At 42.1% G+C, this 21,701-nt stretch overlaps 1 protein-coding gene across 2 annotated transcripts in view; it reads right to left on the bottom strand.

The window, feature by feature from the left end:
* Positions 1–15,376: 15,376 nt before the first annotated feature.
* Positions 15,377–21,701, bottom strand: part of GDA (guanine deaminase) — a 79,779-nt gene continuing 73,454 nt past the window's right edge. For both annotated transcript variants that reach the window (XM_060610063.3, XM_060610064.3), the window contains exons 13-14: positions 20,305–20,332; positions 15,377–19,413 (exon numbers count right to left, since the gene is read on the bottom strand). In XM_060610063.3, the coding sequence (XP_060466046.2) occupies positions 19,343–19,413; positions 20,305–20,332 (99 nt within the window). In that variant the 3' untranslated portion in view covers positions 15,377–19,342. The remainder of the gene's footprint in view (positions 19,414–20,304; positions 20,333–21,701) is intronic.

Raw genomic sequence — 21,701 nt, 5'->3', positions numbered from 1 at the left:
TCAAGCCAAATCAAAGCAAACCAAACCGAATCAACAGGATGCTATTCCAATTCCAAAAAAGTCAGGTTACACCTGGGGGTGTGGGTGTGGGGAAGGGGGTTTAGGCCCATAAGGAAATGCATTCCCCACTGTGATGGACACAGGCAAGTTTTCACAAGCTCCAGCAGGTGATCATTACTTAGCATGACCAGGGCGATGCCAGGAGAAGAAGAAGGTAGAGCTAAGCCTTCCGGGGCAGGGAGGGTTTAAACTACATGCAGAACTATGAATGCAGTGATAATCACACTTTACAGCTCTCAGGCTGACAGGGCTCTCAAGCTTTCAGGTAACCTGCTCCTTTTCAAAAACTTGCGTTTTGCAATCGGTTATTCAATTCAGACATCAGCCTCAAGCTCTTTTGCTTGAGCTCTGTATGGCCAGTATAATTATAAATTCATGTACAGCTGCTATGAAGATGGCCTACCACTGAGTAGAAGGAAGAAAAAGGAAGAAAGAAATTCATAATAGTGGTAAAAACTAGCATTTATTGAGCATTTACTATATTAGGCAAAATATTAAGAACTTCATATGCATTATCTGGTTTAATATTCTCAACGACCCTATGACATAGTCCTATAATTATTCCCATTGATAAAGAAAATAAGACTAAGTGGAAGTCAGCTACCACAAGATCCCCAAAAACCCTCTCTTCCTGGAACTCACCTCCTCATGTAGACCTTCCCACTTTGAACCAGGACTGGTCTGTGTACCAACAGCATAAAAAGAAAGAAACTGTGTGGGACATTCAAGGCTACATTACGAAGCATAGTAAACATTTAATGTTGGTCTTATGGATCACTTGCTTCGGGGAAGCCAGCTGCCATGCTGTGAGGACATTCAAGCTGTCCTGTGGAGGGTACATGAAGGGAGCCGAGGCCTAATGCCAAGACCCAGCACTAACTTGCCACCTGGGACTAAGTCACCTTAGAGAAGGATCCTCCAGCCCTAGACTAGCCTTTGGATGACTACATTTCTAGGTGACATCTGCTGGCAACCTTACAAAAGACCCCAAGCCAGAATTGCCAGGCCAAGCTCTTCCCAAATTCCTGAGCCACAGAAACTGTGTACTTTTCAGTATTCCCAGCAGGAATGAGCTCTTGGTCATAACCTTGATAGTACACCCTTATATTGGCTTTTCTTCTTTCCCTGTCTCCCACTCCCACTCCTGGTTCCCTCACTCCTGCCTCCAGGGATCACTTCCAATAAACTACCTGCACCCAAGTTCTTTTCTCAGGCTATATTTTTAACGAGAACCCAAACTAACACAAACATCATGATGATTGGGCTTAGATTCAAATGATGTCCTATTAAAAACATACAAAGAAAGGAGTTTAAATTTAAAGAACAATTTCATCCCACACCCCAAAAGTTCTTTGCTTGTTTGTTTGCTTTTCTGGTTCCCTCCCCCAAAAAAATAGATTTAGGAATTTCACCCAAACTGATGTGCAGGACTCAAAAAGGGCTTTGAGTTTGGTTTCATTAGTGTTAGCAATTTTCAACCAAGACTCTTTCCCACCTGCAGAGCTGCCCTTGAAATTTCACTGGTGACAAAACGTCCCCCAGGATTTCAAGGGCAGTTACCCATACAACCAGACTCTTGGCCAGTATGGTCTCACCAACCTGTGTGGAGTGCATTTGTACCAGTAACCAAAAATAATCAAATCTTTAATGAAAATTTTCTAAAGAAAGACTCTAGCCATGTCTTGGCTCTTTTCTTGGACCAGTATAAAATATTTCTTTGACTCAACCAAGACACGAATATTCTCTTGATATCCTTGGTATCCCAGGTTTAGTCTCTACAGAATACTCCTGAACATTAAGACTTCTGGTGGAAGCTATCAGAAAATCATATTAACATGCCTATGTCCGCCCTACTTAGAAGCCGATCGCATTGACTAGGTGAGTCAAACACTTTCCAGCATGCTGTCTCCAAAGATTGCATTCACTAAGCTGACTAGAAATCAATTGTTTGGAGTGAAGAATATATTTTCCCACAAAGACAGTCATTCCTAAGGTAACCAACCCACCGTGGTTAGTAGGGACTTTTCCAGTTTTAGAACTGATAGTCCAACATCCCAAGAACACCCTCGGGCCTGGTAAACCAACAGTTCTGGCAAACCGGGATACCAGGTCACTCCACTTATTTCAGACGGTTATGTTTCCAGATTAGTTCATAGAAACCTGTTTAACCCTTGGTCTGGCTGAAATGGAGTCCCGATCATGAATAGGTTCTGAATGATGGACAAGAGAAGGCAAGGTCCTGTGGTGTGTTGGAGAATCTCAGGGCTTATATAGGAGAAGACAGGACCAGAAGATGGCAGTATTGTACAACATGCTCCCTGGGCAGTGCTGGGACAGGGTTGCTTGAGAGGGGACATCCCTCCCTGCGGGCGATCTTCCAGATACAGAGGTGAGGACCCACCACCTACAAGGGGAAGAGGGCCAGGGAACTCTCAGTGGGGAGGGGACTTGAAGAGGGGGCTGTGTGTCTAGGCAATGTCGCTCAGCAACAAGGAGGGGAGTCTCTGATTCACAGAAACACGTTGGGGTCTTTTATGACGTGGGGTCTATCTTATGCACGGCTAGCTGTTGCTGGGTGAACTTCCACAAGGTATGCAGAGCCGTCAGGCTCTGGATTGCTAGAAATAGGCCTATTGGGGCTACATTTAAAGCAATTGGATGTGTAAGGATTCAAGGTTGTTGTTGGTGGGCTTTGGGCTAACAGTCCGATATACAGAGCTCATCTTTGCATACAGACTTCTAACCACGGGGATCAGAACACATGTCACTCCTGGTGCAGCCTTGACCATGAGAACAAAAAGTTCCCCTGCAGATGGCCTTCTGCTTCCCCCTCTTCCCACTCTTACACTTCCTACTTCAAACACCAGTGATGAGTGGCTGTCGTGTCCTGGAGAGAAAGGTCCAACAGGAAAGGGAAGGAGACGGTAGCGGCGGGGGGCAGGGGGGGCGCGAGGTAGTGTTACTGGTGGATTGGGGGTACTGAGCCAAAATAATAGGACAGGTGCGGACAGGATGTGAGGAACACAAATGTTGTTCTGGGACATGAGAGTAACTAATGGGACCTAGAAGTCAAATCTGCCTATACTGTAGGGATGAATCTTATAAACCATTTTGATCTTTATCCAGATTGTCCCGCCATCCAGCCCTTTTTTTAATTTGCAGAAACCCCCCACTCCGTGCGTCCGTGGGAAGTGGTACCCCATCCTTCACTGAGGTCACTCGGGGCAAAGTCTCCCTACTTCATGTCCCTGACAAATATAGGGGCACAGGACGCAGGCTGGCCCATCAGGTGGCCAGGCACCAAGAGCGGAAGTACAGTTAGAACCATTCGCCATGGCGGTGTTCTCCCATAGCGCTGGCAGTGTCCACCAAAAGTGGAGTCAGCAGGGCCTAGAGCACCCTGTTCCTGTAGCCTGATTTTCACGGTGGTTCCAGCCAGTCAGCCTCACGTTGGATCGTGCCTGACTTCTAAGGCTGATTCTCCAGCCTCCATGGTGACTTTGTAAACAGCTCTCCTTAGATTAACTGGGGTCATTTCCATTGTGTTCCACAAAGAAACCTGATCAGTACAAATGCCACGGCCCCTTTTTGATCCAAAAGTTGTAAATTTCTATGTCCACCTCTGTCCTCAGAGTCTTAAAACAGATCAAGTATGCTTCTCCCCACCCCCCACTGAAAGACAAATTCTTCCCAAGATTATCAGTCCTCTAAACATAATGAACAATTTCCATTACAGTAAGTAAATACTACCCGTATCAGACTCATCTCTGAACGGATAGAAAAAAAATAATGAATTAGCAAATGTGAAAACATTTTTATTGACCTGAAGATACAGTAATTTTAGAAAAGCAGAAGAGTCGACATTGTTTTCAATTATTGTCACAGCAAGATGCCTGTAAAATTCATATAATTGGATTGAGTGGCACTGTTAACGACTCTGGATATGTACAAATCTAGTCATACACTTCAAAATTTGCGGAGGCGAATCAATTTAATATGCTTTATTCACTTTCTGGGGTGGGCATTGGGTCATATCCCATTTGAACAAAACATCAGATGAGCTCTAATTTGCATTTTTGCCCACAACATACTTTCCAATTCTGCCTCATTCACAATATTATTTAGTATTGTGACTGTGCCAGTCATTTGTTAGATGGGACATTAATCGCATTCATTATCAGCTGAATGATTTGCTTCAAAGGGCAATAATAAATCACACTCAACTTAGACAGTCGAATACCAAACTCTTCTGTGATCTACTTAGGTTGGCCAAAGGAAGGTTGGTCACAGCTACCCTAACGGTTCCTCCTTTCCAGGGAACACAATATCAGAAGTGCTGTGAAGTGTGGCTCCACACTCTGTCTACTGTTCAATTAGTGCATATCCAGGATTATATATGTATCTGATTTGGTAATAGCATATGGATGCTTTGTTCTCCCGGTGAACAGTTTGTATATGATCATAAAAACAAAAATCTACAGAAATGTGTCCCAGTGGCAAAAGCAAAGAGAGGCCTTGAAATTTAGGGTCAATTTAAAGCCCAAATCATAGGGTATTCACTGCTACCCACCGGGAGTTCAAACAATACAGAAGCATATAAGTACAATTCAGTGACCAACCCATCTTCCCTGCAACCCTCCTTCCTCGAAGTAAGAAAAGGTTTATATGTATATAACCACCTGGGACTCCTAGCCACACTGGCATTGCCTGAGATGAGAACTGGAGAAAATGCATGGTACCCAAATGTGGAGAAAGCTGTGTCCCACAGGCCTCTAGCAATCATCCAAGCAGTGGAAAGGAGTTGTTTTCCCCAACCTAGTCAAGAGCCCCCAGGAACCCTTCCTATTGGAAGGTCTTTCTACGGCCCTCTATTGATGAAGCTTAGCATTGTGCCAGACAAAGGTAGAAGATTTGAAGGGTCTGGTTACATTTTCATAAGTAAGGCAACGAAGCATGAATTTGAAGTTAAGAGGCAATAAATTGATAACTGCCATAACACTGTGCATACTGCTCTGAGCATTTAAGTCTAACTCTTGGACTTGAAAAAAAAAAAAAACTAAAATAGAGTAGCTTAAAATAACCACTGCATTATTTTCTCTCATGAGTCTGTGGTTAATGGGGCCAGCTGGGCAGTTCTCTTATTCCGTGTGATGACATTTGGGGCTGTGGTCATCGGGAGGCTCAACTGGGCTAGAATAGCTGAGGTTGTTTGCTTACATATATTGCATCATGCAGAAATGACTGGAAGGTTGGGCTCAGCTGAGGTGCTGGAAAAGCTGAGTCTCTCCCTCCATGCAATCTTAGGACTTCTTCATCTTTATGTGCCTTCTCTATGTGGTCATTCCACATGGTCTCTTTAATAGGTCTTTTTAGCTAGACTTCTTAAATTGTGGTCCAAGAATGGAAAGAGCTTTGGGACACAGCCTTGACCTCCCTATCACTCCCAGGGCTTAAACAAGCTTAAATATTCCTTGCTGGAGATATTAAAGAAGGGATTCAAGCGTCAGCCAGCTGGCCAGACTAGATGATCTTTAAAATGTTCTTCCAAATCTGAGATTCAAGATTTCTAAGATTTGATTCGTAAGATCCTTCATGGGACTATGACACACCATCTTCCAAATTCCCCTGCTCATGATTTCATTTGGCTGTCTAATACTGGCAAGGGGATAATGCCTGTTAATTGGTAATTGGTTTGGCATAAGCTAGAGCAAGGCTTATCATTTGGATCATGCATGTATGTGTAGTAATTGAAAATAATTGACCAACCTACAAGCAGTGTGGTTGAATTTTATATTTGGTGAATACGTAAAACAATTTGTCTTACATTCTTACTTTTTTAAAAAAACTGTTTATTTATTTATTTTGAGAGAGAGAGAGAGAGCACTGAGAGGAGGGGAGGGGCAGAGAGAGGGGGAGAGAGAGAGAATCCCAAGCAGGCTCTGCACTGTCAGTGCAAAGCCTGATACAGGGCTCAAATCCATGAAACACGAGATCATGACCTGAGCTGAAATCAGGAGTTGCATTTAACCAACTGAGCCACCCAGGAACCCCACATTCTTACTTCTTAAGACAAATTTAACATACCCATGGAAATTCATCATTTTGCAGTATGTCCACATGCAAGATTCCTTTCCAGTGGACACATCTTTGCCTTTTATCTTCAAGGAACTGAGACAACTTGAGCAAGCCATTTGAGATTTCACAATTTTGTTTCATTTTTTTTTCCTTGTGAAATTGTCTTCACTAAGGACAGTGAGTAAATTATATTTGTTTGCATTGAGAATATAGTTGTTTTGTTTTGTTTTTATGTTTTGTCTGTTATAGAGTCTGGGTTCAACCTAAGAAATTATTTGATAATTTCTTTGTATAGGAAAAGAATATGTCCAGCTTCCTGCTAGAAAAATACTCTTCCAAATTTTCTTGTATTGTTTTAGTCTTTTATGAAAATTGTAAGCTTCCGCTCTGCTGGATGTCAATATAAAATTAATTTGGCTCTTTTCTCCCTCTGCAACTTGGCCGTTTTAGTTGTTCAACGTTGGCTGTTGCACAGAGCAGTCTGTTCAAGCTTTGGCCACTAGGTGGTGCACTCATGAAACATTATCTCCACCTCCCTGGATACAAGCAATCTTGCTTTGTACTCCCAAAATGCCCATTTTAGATCTTGTACCAAAGAGCCAGTTTCATTTACTTTGAAATAATTGTATTTATCTTAGGATTTAGCCCACTTTGAATTATATTTTCTTTCAATCTGATACATCATTTTCTTTTTTTAAGTTTATTTGTTTTGAAAGAGAGAGTGAGTGTGAGACGGGGAGGAGCAGAGAGAGGAAGGGGGAGAGAGAATCTCAAGCAGCCTCTGTGCTAACAGTGCGTGGGACTCAATCTCACGAACCATGACTTCATGACCTGAGTCGAAATCAACAGTGGGGTATTAACCAACTGCACCACCCAGATGTCCCTACATAATTTTCTAATTCATCTATGTTGTCATAGAATAAAATGAGCTGGTTAAAACGAGTTTCTCGTCAGTGGAGGTAGGCAAGCAGAGGCTGGATAGCCATTTGGTGGAGAGAAGTTGGAAACAGGTTGATACTTTATCTCTAAATACTTTCAGGTGTGGCCACTGTCTGTGGCTGCTCTTGTGCTACAAAGACAGAGTAGTCATGACAGAGACTTCTGAGGTATGCTCACTGCTGATCCACAGAGCCCCAAATATATACTCTTTACATAGACAGTTTGCAGACCCCTGATGGAATCTGCAAATGTTATTCAAATCTTGCCAATGATCACACCAGTGTCCTTTACTGGGCTTTGAATCTAACCCTCTTCCTTAATTTCCACATGCCTCAGTCTCCCTCTTTGTGAAATTAAGATGATGGTGGCCCCTTCCTCTTAGTTTCTGTGAAGACTGAGTGGATTCAGTAAACGTCTTGGAACAATGTTTGGCATAAAGTAAGTACATACTAAGTATCAACTACTGTTTGTTATTACATCAATCTCAGTTTGGTTTCCATCTTTTATTTTTTTTAATCTTTTCTTAATGTTTTTATTTATTTTTGAGACAGAGAGAGAGAGAGACAGGGCATGAGCAGGGGAGGGGCAGAGAGAGAGGGAGACACAGAGTCTAAAGCAGGCTCCAGGCTCTGAGCTGTCAGCACAGAGCCTGACACAGGGCTTGAACTCACAGACTGTGAGATCATGACCTGAGCTGAAGTCAGATGTTTAACCGACTGAGCCACCCAGGTGCCCCCTAGTTTTCATCTTTTAAAGAATAATAAGAGAGGAAGTCAGGAAGTTCTGATACTCTCCAGAATGGGGGGAGGGTACACCAGGTTGGGGTATCATCCCTCTGGGGAACAGGTGCCACCCTACTGAGGACTTCAGAGTCCTGCATAACTCACGCATCTCCTCCTCTTATAAACCAAGTGCCGTTCAGCTTCTCTCCAGGTGCATCTGAGAAGCCCCCAAGCGGTGGCAGCTATTTTTTTTTTTAATGTTTATTTATTTTTGAGAGAGAGAGAGAGAGAAAGAATGTGAGCAGGGGAGGGTCAGAGAGAGAGAGGGAGACACAGAATCTGGAGGAAGCTCCAGGCTCTGAGCTGTCAGCTCAAGCTAACAGGGCTCCACCGGAGGACAGTAAGATCATGACCTGAGGTGAATGCTTAACCAGCTGAGCCACTCAGATGCCCCTAAGTGGAAGCTATTTAACTGCAGAGGATTGTTTCATGGGTATTAAGTGGAAGCTGAAAGAATTTCAATAGGGAGTCAGACCAACTGACTGCGGAAACAGGGGCTTATTTCACCTCACCAACGATGAATCATAACTCTAACCTGTGTTGTCAAAATGGCAGAAGATACCTCCCCTCCCCCCACTCACACACACACTCCTCCCTCCCCACCTCTGCCTCAAGAAATCAGCTGCTTGCTTGCTGGGGTAATAGCTGCCCCGGAAGGGATAACAGTGCTCCATTTCAATGGCAAGTAGGTAGGTCTTTATTTAAGAGTTGTAGGATTACAACACCAACAACAACAACAACAAAAAGAGGCTATAGAAGATTTAATACAATAAATCTTGCAGGACTTGCAACAAGGAAGAACACAGACCTTTTAGGAGTCTTGACTAAAGGAGGCAAAAACAAAAAACAAAGTTACCAAGTGTTCAGCATAGCTTCTCGCCTTCCCTGGGACCACATGGTCTCTTCTCTGCTTCTCAGCACAGGCCAACCATGAGATCAAGACCTGAGTGGAAGTCCAATGCTCAACTAAGCCACCCAGGTGTCCATGTTGTATTCTTTTTGTCTAATCTCAAGTTGCCATCATGTAATGTTTTCTGGAAATCCCAGGCAAACTTACTATCTTTAGTGCAGTTTCAGAAATTTACCCCTTGTTTAATTCTCAAACATATGTTTCTGTTCCTTCAATTCCTGCACAGTCCCTTCTCGGAACTTTCCTAGTAGCTTCTTGGGAAAGCAGTTTCCGGCTTTCCTGGAAATGAATGTTTCAGCCGGAGTATCCATAATTTCCCTTGGAAGTTGTTCTACATTCTTCTGAGATGCTTGTCAGACGTTTTTGGCATCGGTCACCAGGAGTGATGGGATTTTGATGCATTTCCTAGTGGTTTTGTCTGCCCTTGAAGTCCAGAGATCAGCTTTCCATGAAATGAAAGTTTAGGGGCTTGCTGTTCTGTCCTTTTGGGACAAGGTCTACCCTGTCCTCACGTGAAGATGTGAGCCTGTTTGGTTATTCACTAACTGCTGCTTAAACAGTGTTGGCACTTTTCTAGAACAATGATCAGGGCTGCTTATACCAGAATCTCTCAGAGAGACCCAGAGAGACTTAGGCCTGGCTCAAGCATTCCTAGGCCACCACCAGAGCACTGAGCAGCGCCCCAGGACTGGCTGGGGAGATGTCATACCAACTTTCAGACTCCAAAGCAACTGCTGTTTTGTCTCTGGCTGCCAGTATCTGTTTTCTTTTTTTAAAGGTTTATTTATTATTAGAGAGAGAGAGAGAGGAAGAGAGAAAATGAGTGAGGGAGGGGCAGAGCAAGATGGAAACAGAGGATCTGAAGCAGGCTCTGTGCGGAGACAGCAGAGACCCCAACACGGGGCTTGAACTCACCAACCGTGAGATCACGACCCGAGCCAAAGTCGGACTCTTAACCAACTGAGACAACCAGGTGCCCCAGGCTGCCAGTATCCTGTGGGCCACAACTGATCACGAGGAACCCCCTGGTAACCCAAACAGGTGCCTGGCAAACAGGAGGGGCCGTCAGTGGGCTGGGGGTCAGGTTCCATTAAACAGCGTTCTCTAATTTGGGTCTGCTCATTGCACAAACAGGAAGTGATATTATTTGTCCAGTCCATTTGCACGAGTGGAAAATGCTGACTGCAGCCAGAGGAGAGCAGCCATGAGCTCTGGCCGCTCTGGACCTGACCTGGCCCTGTACCCACACCCCTGGGAGAGGAACATTCTCTTGAGTTCAAGTTTTCTTTGGCAGCAGGGAAGCCTGATGCTGCCTGCAGAAGTCACAGGGGTCTCCCCACCTGGCTTTTGTTTTGGTCTATCCAGGTGGGCGGGGACAGAGCCCTGAAAGGCCTCAGCAAAGGGCATAACGAACAGTTCTGGATTTCAATATCAGAATGGCAGTGTTTTAACCAGTCGTGAATTTGCGGTAGGGCCAGCTGGTCCCCTTTTAATCCATGTATTTCTGGATCAGGGAGACTCTGATGGTGACTTGGTGACCCAGGCTAATTGCATCATGTGACCCAACCATCTTCAGCTCACGGCTCCCAAGCTTGTCCTGCAATTTTGCAAGTTTTCTCCACTCCATGAAGTCACAGAAGTGTGGCTGCCTCTGCAGAGGGAACAGGTGCTTCTTTTAGCTAAACTTGCCACCATTTACTTCCTTAAACAGCGTCGGACTCTCCTCATATCCCACCTGGAATTCTGCCATGAGTGATGTGTCGCTAGTACCTTTATTGGATAGAAACTAGGGACCCGTGAGTGGAGGCTGGCCTGGGGTCGTGGAGGACGCCAGGTTCAGCTGCAGGTGCCCCTGTGGATGTGGAGAATAGAGCCTCTGGGCGTGCTTGGGTGGGGGAGGCAGCCAGATGCCTGTGGTTTCTTTATCGTTCGTTCATTTATTTACGAAGAAAATGGCTGTTTCACAATTTATAACCTGTTACTGAGGAATTTAGCCCTAGTGGGGCAGGGGAGAGATTAGAGGGATTTTAGGTGGGGATCTTTGATTTGCCAGAAACAAAGCTGGCAGGGGCTTAAGCCACCAGAGGATATTGAGGTAGCTCATGAAGTGGCAGGGCAGTAGGGAGCCACAGCAGCCCCGGGTCTCCAGTTGGATCAGGGCCTCACCTGTGCCGGAGCCCCTGCGTCTCCAGTTCCAGACTCAGGAAAATTCAACCTCTGGGTGTTTACGAGCAGGATTCACCTCTCCGGTTTCTCGTGGTGGCAGGGGCATATGTGGCTGGAAGCTTGTCTTTCCCCAGTAGCCGTGCACACGGTGTGCTAACAACACATTTGCCCCGTGAACCGGTAAAGGACCCTGGTTGCACACGAGGCTCACAGTCCTGCACTCAGTGAATGACACACCTTCTCTCTTCACTATTCATGCCTCTTACCACACCCGGTCCTTGTCTTCACCAGGATGGTCCTCTTCGAAACACATCGACCTGACCTCACTGAGGTCACAGTACAGTTCATAAGCCCCAGTCCAGACCTGCTGAACCAGAGTCTCTAGGAAGAAGGGCCTGGAAAACCTCATTTTGAATCAACACCCCTGGTGACCATTATGGTCACTGGGTTAGTCCATCTCAATCTTAGCTTACTTTTTTCAGAGGTCATGTTCTTTATGAGGACTGCTGTTGCTCATGCCGAATGCTCCTTTTGGAAGATTCTTTTGAGAACCTTCACATGGAAAAGAAATTCCTATTCTTCTTTACAGCTCAAGAATTGTGACACCTCTGTGTCACCTTCTTTTCTTCTGTGACACTGTCACCACTAGCCCTTGCCTCTGTTTTCCCTGCCCACCATGTACCCAACACACCCCAGCCTTCGCCTGTAAACACTCTATACATGTGTCATGAACTTCATATATTGACTTCTCTGCCTAGTTCTCTCACCAATCATCCCAGATCGAGTTCCTCAAAGAGATAAACATCGCTTTTATTTTTATTTTTTGTTACTTGAAAGAGAGAGAGTGCACAAGCAAAAGAGGGGAAGAGGGAAAGATAAAGGGGGGGAGAGACACACACAGAGAGAGAGAGAGAGAGAGAGAGAGAGAGAGAATCCTAAGCAGGTTCCATGCTCAGCATGGAGCTTGATGTGGGGCTCAATCCCATAGCCCTTGGATCATGACCTGAGCCAAAATCGAGAATCGAAGCTCAACCAACTGAGCCACCCAGGCACCTTGAACGTTATTTTTAACCCTTGAAACTGGGCCATGCCTGGTATCTCGTGTGCATTTAATAAAATATCACTTGAATGAATATTGTTTAAAACTTACCAACTTTCACGATGAGTAAATAAAACATTACTTACTAGGCTGTAACTTATGCTTCCTGCAGGGATGGGTTTCTATCTACCTTTTTTAAAAGAAGCAATTCATTAATCTTAAGTACTCACTGCTACCAATGAGAAGCATGAGAACAGCCATGTGCATTTCAGCGCAATTTGATCGATTAACTGCGATTTCCTTTGGAAGCAATTGTGCCATGTTAAATGGTCTACAGTGTCACAAACCATGTTTAATGAAGACTTTGTATGCATTGATGTTGACTTCTTTCTTATTTTATCTGGGCAGCAATTTTATAAGGAACATGAGGAATTTGTACAAGTCTCTACAGACTGGGTTTTCTCTGCCCATGTGTTACAATAAATAGCCCACTTGCAAGAGATAGCACAGTTGTCCTGGACATCAAAAAAATCTGTCACCGAGCTTCACACGACAACAACCACAAACACCCTAAAGTCCACAACTTCTCTTTTACACCCGCACGATGGAACCATTGCCATGGGGTTTTACTGGATGCATTGCCTGCCCCTGCATCGTGCCAGGACATGTTTATGATGCTGAAGGGGTCCGTGGCACTCGCATAAACTAATCCAGAAGATGTAATTGGCTAAGTCTGATTCATCTTTCATAGTTCTGCCAGGAGAAAAATGTTCATGGATTAAAAGAAGCGTACACACTGCTTTCTCCTGAGGCTCTTAACTTCTCCTTTGAAATAACAAAAGCCTCTCATTTCCTCTTCGGTTTAGAGGCTTCAGTGGAGATTTTCAACGTGTTTGCCAAGCGCAAAGCCATCCTTGCACTGGTTGCCAAGTTCAGGTGACAGTGGACTCAACTTTCGCAGGAAGACAAAAAACAAAACAAAAACAAACAAAAAAACCCCACCAAAGCTGCTTAAAATCTCTCCAGTGCTCCAGGAAGCAAATTTAGAAATTAAAAAACAAGAGTAAAACTCTTCCTAAGATTATTCAATTCAGATTTGTGGCTTTGTTTGAGAGAAGTAAAAACAAAAGTCTGATTTGGAGACCGTCCAAGATTGGGACAGAAATTAACTTCACTGTGGGGCACCTGAGTGGTTCAGTCGGTTAAGTGACTGACTCTCGATTTCAGCTCAAGTCATGATCTCACAGTTTGTGAGATCGAGCCCCACATAGGGCTTTTCACTGACAGCATGGAGCCTGCTTAGGATTCTCTCTCTCCCTTTCTCTCTGCCCCTCCACTGCTGCCTTGCACGTGCACTCTCTCTCTCTCTCTCTCTCTCAAAATAAATAAACAAACGTAAAAAAATTAATTTCCCAGTGAAGCTTCAAGTCTCTTGAAGCTTCAAGTTTTCAAGCAAGTATGAGAACCTTTTGTTATCAGACTGAATGATAATATTTCTAGGGACTTTACTTCTTGTATGTTGGATTTTACGGCTATGACTTTGAGCTCTCTACAGATGCAGAATGAAGTTTGCTTAATTCCCTATAGGGGTGGGCACAGTCCAGGCGACTGAGGAGGGCTCAAGTGGCCTGTGAAACTCCATTTCATCTGTTCATATTTTCTTTGATCACTTTTTATGTATAGGCAAAAGAATGTTTTATTTGGGGGGCACCCAGCCAACTCAGTAGAGCATGTGATTCTTGATCTCGGGGTTGTAAGTTAGAGCTCCACATTGGGTGTAGAGGTCACTTAAAAATAAAATCTGTTTTTAAAAAACGATTTATTTTTTTCTGAGTTACCACTGAAAGATTTCCCACTAAAGTCTTTCCCATGGAGAATACTTTTTTTAGCGATCTTTCTCTCTTCCCACCTCAAAATATAGACTCAACTCATACAGAAGCATGAAAAACCCAAGAAGTATAGCAAAGTTAATGTCATTTTACAATGATGGTGTAGGCGGGCTTGATGGTAAAAGCAGATGAGTCTGAATTCTTAAAAAAAAATAATTACACTTTAAAATAATGTTCTATCACTTTAAAGAACAGAGACTAACTCCCTTTTTCCATTTCATTTAAATTTTTTCCTCTTATCCCATTTTAAAACAAGATTAAAAAACCCCAAAACTCAAAACCTGTTCCCGTTGGTTAATACTTACGGGTCCTGTTCCTTTAACTGAGTGACCTCCCCATGGAGTCTTCAAACACCCTACCACAGGTTCGATTTTGCTACTAGCAAGTATTTTTATACCTAAACCTTATTTTATTGAAATCCCTAATTTAGTACCATGCAATAATTTGCACATGTCTGTTAATTAACTATTACAGAACTCTGTGCCCACGGTTGCAAATTAGGCACACGTTATCGCTAGCTTACGCGCCTGAGAATTCTCTTCTGGGTATTTTCACTAAGTTGTTCTTCAGGAGGAAGAAAAGATGCTTCGTGGCTTGCTCAGAAAATTGAGGGTGAATTTAAAGACCAAATCTTCTACCACTTTCTTATGTTTCGTGTTATAAAGAAAAAATGAACATCACAGCGCCGGGGGGGGGGGGGGGGGGGAGAAATCAGATTTAATCCTTACAGAATATTTTTATGCGCAGAGAGATCCTTAACATCACTTGATTTAGATTCTAAAAAATAAACTGATAAAAATACAGTTCAAATTATTTTTATTTCTGTTCAGTCTGTATTCATTTTAAAAATAATAACTACCGCATGGTGAGCCCTCACTTGGTCTCAAATGCTCTCCTGGGAGCTGGCCATGTATTATTCTATTTAATCCTCACTACTCTAAGGCAGGTACTTAGGTCAGGCCCCAATCACAGAATGGAGTCATGGAGACTTAAACAGCTCAAAAGACACTAGAAATTCCGCTTCCACACTGCAGCTGCCAGCCCACCAGGACCAAGAAACCAACCTGCGAAATCACTATCAGCATAAAAAAAGCTTAGAAGAAAATATCATAGAACAGAACACAAAAGGATGGAACAGAGTAATAGTGCAGAAAATAGCCCAAGGGCATCAGTTACGGAGAGTATTATTTTGTGGGAGTTTTGTTTTAAATCCACATGCACATATGTGAGGTATGAACTAATTCTTGCTGCTCAAGTGCATTTCTGACTCTGGGTTGTGACTTTGGAAAATAGGAAATTTGTGCAGAAATCAAAAGCGATCGCAATCTGATTCTGAAGGGTTGACATTATAGCTTAATTTTTTAAAGTTATGTACATTATCTGTCATAAAATGTCATGATACATGTTGGTCCACAGCTAAATATTCTGTTTTTAAAACTTCACGTTAAAAGGAGGAGAGCATTGTAAGATTAATCTCCCTTCTGTCAGAATGATAGAACTCACAACAACAAAAAAATGTAAACACAAAATCTCATTTATTTTTGTCTGAAGCACAAAGGAGTTCACTCAGCACATGAACAGTAAGCAAATCACACAAATATTGAGTAAAAATGTCCCCATGAATACACACATATATATTCTTAAAAGCAGCAATCAGGAGCTTAACAACCATGGAAGGTGGTTTTCGATAGAGAATGCTTTCTGACAGGCTCTTGAGTAGGAAGTGGACAGGTAAGTCAATGCCATGTAATATCAGTGACTCGAGTCACTTGAACCCCGTGGACTCTGAAAGCCATCTTGGAATTTATACTGACGTCCATCACTGGCCTGTTCAACTTTTGCATTTCAGTAAATTCGGATCAGATTTACAAACTAACCCCTCAGCTCTCAATCTCTCGCCTTTGGGGCTGTGGGAGGGAAAGGACAGGTGTGAAAACACGCATGGGGACCAATGCTAGGGCTTGCCAACAGTGTCCCTTCCTTCATCTTTGCACTTGTTTCCACACTTTTCCTTTAGACACACTGAAAAGGGTTGGGGTCCAAAATCATACCTAAAGGGGCTAGGTACACCTGAAGTTGCAAATATCTCTTCTAAAATTCATAACAATCCATGTAATCTGAAAATTATTTCAAGACGTTGCCATGACACAATTCTTCGTCTAACTTTTAAAAATTCCGAACACTCCTTTCAGACATGTGAATGTGTCCAGAAGCATCATCAACTTTAAAAAAATGGACAAAAATGAAAAGATGTCCCGGAGGCTACTTACTACACAAGCCTCCACTTCTGGAGATCTTTTAGGTATCGCACAAGGTAGAACTGATCCAACGTGCCTTCCAGCTTGCCTTGAAAGCCTTCCATATGTCTAGTTCTGAGGTGAAAAGATTAAAAATAGGAAGAGTCTGGAAGGGAGTGAAGATTCAAAATACATTGCTGGATCTCACATCCATTATGTTTCCTCTCTGACATCTCAGCTTTAGTTGCCAACAGGGATTTCAAGGGCACAGTTCAAAATCAGCTGAGCGTAACAGGAGTGTTTCCAACTACTTTCCTCCCTTCACCATGCAGAATTCGCACGAAAGTGAAAAAGAGATTCAGTGGGGTTCAATTTTCACAAAATTAACTCAGAAAGATCTGCTGCTGCCATGAAGGGAGCTAGTTCAAGATACTCTCTTGGATTCTAGAGCCCTTGACAATTAAATCAGAGAAGGAGCTTATGAAGGGAGCAGGGTCTCAGTCTCAGGTTATGATTATGAGGACAATGTCTCGGGCCCTAGTCCCATGTTTCATTCCCTTTTGGAAATTCAGTGCACCTTAGCTGCTCGGCCTGCTTTTGTGTTCTGTTGTAAAAAGTACCTTTGAAATGTGTGCTAGTCACCACTATTGAATCAGTTTTTACCTGCTAATGTGTATGTCACTAAAAGTACCACAAAACCCGAGGCAAACAGTGCCGGGTGAGGTGAGGGGGCTGATAAGAAGTCTCAATTAATTCTTTCTTTCCTGTCAGAGAGCAAAATATTCAAACATAAAGTGACAAACCGTGTTGGGATGAAATACCGCCTGTCCACAATTCAGAAAGTTAAGCCGCACGAAGCAAAGCCAAGGTTTCAAAGTGTAGAGCATTTGGCCACATGTATGGCCGATGCCTGTAGCGCTGCGAAAAGCATATGCGACGTTCGGAACACGGCACTTGGAGAAACCAAACACGTAAGTTGTAAGCAATGCAGGGAGATCAAACTACATGTAAACATGTCAACACATTCTATTTTTACTAGAAAAGAGAGTAGGGTCTTAACATCCTACTGGGCTACATTTAATGTTCGACAAATCGGTGGTATAGATCCATTCTACTTGTCGCTGATGCTGCGCTTACTTATATACACCGTGTATGAATCCTTAGTCTAAATGAAAACTGATGGTCAACGTCAAAAGTACATCTTTAAGGAAGGTACAAGTGTAGGATCTTGCAAATGCTGGGGATAGCCGCTGCCTATTAGTGGATTTTGCGTGTCTCCTCCAAATTCTTAAGCCCGCTCCTGTGGGTTAGACACCAGGTAATCATGTTCCTTTGGCAGGGACTAGGAGGCAGAGCAGGAAACACTCAGTCAACACTACAGAGAAATGGGGAGAAAACTGGCGGGGCCTTGTTGACACAGCTCGGGAATTAGGAATTCTGGAAATACAGAGATTGACACCGGAAACTGAATTTACTGAGTTACTTTATATCCCACAACACAAACTCTGTCGTTGTTGTTGTTTTAAAATAAGATCAAATTGTGAGTCGACGGTACTCAAGAAAAGTTCCTAAAAAGAATAACAATAAGATCAGTAGGTGTTGTGTATACAAAATCAATTATAAAAGTGTTTCCACCGGGAAAACAAAAACAAAAAACAAAAAGTAGGCAAATCAAATTACTGCTGATTTAGCATAACTATGTGAGAACAAAGTATAGTACAAGAGGAATTTGGTCTTAGTTCGGTAAATATGGAGTTAGCTATATGATATTACATGAAGTTCTCTCTCTAAAGTAAATAATAAAGAGTCACACTTAAGCTCGAGGCATGAGTGTTATGATATATTAAGAAAATCTATTCCTTTTCCACATTGGTTTATAGTATTTGGAATTAAACGGGAAAATGTAGTATTTAAGTGACATTCACATCAATACTTCTTAAGGGTTTATCATAAAGTCAATTTGTTTTTAATTATAGGGTATGGGAAAGCACACTGTAAGAGTTGGGAGGCATAACAATACTTTTTGCTTTGTTTCATGTTCCTAGATGTCTAGTACAGATTAAGTCCTATTAATATAACTATCAGGTGGGACATCTACATAGTTTTCATTATCCTAAAATTTCTGATGTCCTGAAAATTATTTGAAGTAAAAAGTCAATAGGATAAAATTGAAACACAGAGTACTTTCGATAAGCAGGACTTAAAGATTTGTAACAATATTTTTAGTTGAATTTGTCCTTCATTTCAAAGTTCTAACAGATTGATATCCGAGTATGAAATTTTCAGCAACTGTGGCATTACTCTTGGAGAGAATACGTCATTGCAATGGAACCCTTCCTTTTAGTACTGACGGATCCTTGACATCCAGCACTTACCCCAGTTTAGGAAGACCAGTCTACACAACAGTGTGGAGTATGGAATGTGTTTCTCTTCTAATAACACGGAAGCAATAATAGCATCACATAGTTATACTTTAAGGTGATTCTGAAGTACACAAAAATATCACTATTTATGCCATGTAGTTATATGAATAATATTCCTAAGAGACTTTAAATCTTTAATACCCAACCTCTGTCAAACACTTTGAAGCACAGAACTGTATTAAGAAAGCATGTGGCATCCAGTTTCTGACATTTCATGCCCAAAGAAGGCAAAGCACAACAATAACATCTCTGAAATGCAAATTCCATTAAGTGCAAATTTCCAGAACACAAGGTCAATCTAGAAACACATTTTAAAATTCAACAAGTTCTCTTCTGAAATTAATATGCTCAGCATTTAATTTTCAAACATAATCTGAATTGATTTTCCAATGTTTGCTCATAGTCTAACTTTTTCTCCCTCATAAAAATATATCCACTGTTTCATTCTCCATTTCTGATTTTCACATTTATTAGCTCAAAGTATCTAACCTTATAGGAGTATCTTTTCTCTCCACATTTCCAAATATGGAGTGATTTCACTTAAATCTCATAATAAGAACACCATCAGGAAGAACATTCCCTTATGTTTGAGCTTAAAGTAAATCCGAACAGCTCAAAAGGGAGAAATTTTGAATCCTCCCAAACAGAGTTGAGAATTAACGCAACTTCCTTCAAATGATTTGTCAAGTGAATACTGTAACTAGACACAGAAAGAGATAGTCATCCCAAGAACAAGATACTATTTTTTGACTTTCTAACTCCGCCCGGGCACAAGGGAGACGCAGAACCACGTGATCCCAGAGCTGGTAGAGGCCAAGGGTCTTACACTGAGCTTGAAAAGGGTACCACCTGCTTTCCGCCCACGTAAACTTCTTCAATATTTCGGTCATCTCCTGAAAGAAAAATGAAAGAATCATTCATCAAGGGCTTTTATGTCTGGAGTATTCTAATTGCCACCAGGCGGGTTTTAGAAACAAATACCACTTCTATGAGAGAAAACGCACAAAGGTGCTTTTTTTCTCTCAGATTGTTTCTTATCTGGACAAGGGGACATGGCCAAGGGAAGATGTTGCCTCGAATTTGAGGATTAGGGTTGGAATTCTGCATCTAAGACAGAAATCACAGAAAGTTGGGTCCACTCCCTTTCAGCTGGAGTGGTTTGCATTTCCAGCACCAACTGTAAAGGAAATACTATCTTTACACCTCAGAATCATACTCTGGGTGGTGAGGTGGAAGGCCTGCAGGAAGTGAGCTCAAGAAATAGCACCTGCGTCTCTCCCATCTCAGGTTTATGCAGGACTCAGAGCTCAGTGGACCAAGTGGAGGCAGGGTAGAGCCTTCGGTACTCTTTATTTCTGTCTCTCAGTGAACGGAATGGAATGTGAGTACATTAAAACAAAACAAAACAAAACAAAACACAAAAAACCACACGCAGTGAGACTCCACCACAAACATCACAAATACGACATGGTAGGGTAGCCTTGGGTGGGGGGCGGGGACAGAGTGAATGTAGAAGGAAGAGACAGGATGGCCCCTCCCCTGGGCCTGCCTGCCATTCCTCAGCTTTGGGTTTATCTCGCAGAGAGCCATGTGCATTTCAAATAGTGCCTTTAAATAGTGTGCCCTAAATGGGCTTGATGCTGAGAAATGTTAAAATAAAATAATAAACCAAATAAAATGGTCACGCATAGGGTTTAGCCTGTGGTGCCACAAATATAGGGAGCCATACCCAAGAAAGAGACAAGCAAAGATTTTATTTCCCACAGAGACATATATCCACCTACCTACATAGAGGAACTTCTGGATAACAGCCTAAAATACAAAATAGAATAATAATAAGAAAAAAATTCTGTGCATTTAGGAAAGTAAATTCATAGCCAATAGGGGTTGGCAAAGCACAGACATAGAAATGTATTTCTCAATGGCAAAATCTACTCTATTGGTGAAAAAGAAATGGTCTTTTGCTTAAAAAATAATCCTGGCTATTAACAAATGTTTATCCATTATGTAAAGTTCTTGGCATGTGATACTGAAATCTTCAGAGAAAAGTGTTACATAAATTAAAGAAATTAATTTAATAAAATAATTCAAATATTTTAAGAGGTGTATAAGAAAAGTGGGTGAATGGGACTCAGCCCTATTCCCACAAATTTACTTTAATGAAGGAATAAAAGAATAAGTAATATAAAAATAACAAATGGTACCACCTTCAAGCAATCTGGCATCTTTCTTCTAAAAACCTTGACAAGTTATATATAATGTCCTGTTTACTCTCACCAGTGTATTGATTTATAAGTAGTAGTGATGAGGAGAACAAATGCAAAATAAATGTAGACAAAGTTAAATTTCCCTAGAACTTTCAGCCCATTGACAAATACTTGAGACAGGCAGAGTAGGACATTCTTCAAGGAACTCAAAACTGCTTTGATGTTAACACTTTGCTAGAGGTAAAATGCAACCTTTCTTGACAATAGCCACGACTTCCAGGATCCTATGAGTCTTCTTTAACATATGAAAATACCTCCTAGAAACTTCCTTTGTCTTTACCACCCTTGCCCACCACCACCACTTAAAAGTATATAATCAATTGTTCCTCACAATTCCAGAGCAGCTCTTCCTGCCCAAGGGTCCTGCCTCCATGCTTAAATAAAAACATCTTTTTGCACCAAAAACATCTCAAGAATTCTTTCCTGATCATTCGCTCCCAGCCCTCATCACATCAGTAATAGTTAATTACTTTCTAGAAAAACTCAGTTTTATAAAGAGTTGTTAGGAAGAACCAGTTTAGACATAGAAAAAATATTTTAAAATAAGAGGAACAAGGTAATAAAACTCATTTTCGTATAAAGGTAAGAAAATCAAGGTAGCATTGTGGTCAAGAGGCCAGACTCTGGAAGTCAGAAAGTCCTGGGCTGGAATCCAAACTGTATCTACTAACTACTAATTACTAGCCAGGAGTCCTTAGGTAAATCACTTAACTTCCATTAGGCCTCACTGCCCATGTGAGCAATGAAGAGATATTAATAGCATTTGCGTGTCATTAAGAGTCATTCTAATGGTTAATCAAAAAGGATGCATGGAAGTACTTAATCCCATACTACCTAGCACATAGCAAGTGATCAATAAGGAATAGGTATATTGTGGTTTCTTGTAGTCAAATACATTCAAATATACAAATATC

Source organism: Panthera onca, chromosome D4 (assembly GCF_046562875.1).
Source record: "Panthera onca isolate mPanOnc1 chromosome D4, mPanOnc1 haplotype 2, whole genome shotgun sequence".
Classification (NCBI taxonomy): Eukaryota; Metazoa; Chordata; class Mammalia; order Carnivora; family Felidae; genus Panthera; species Panthera onca.
Note: the sequence above shows the minus strand (reverse complement) of the source record. Positions and strands in the feature narration are given on the sequence as shown.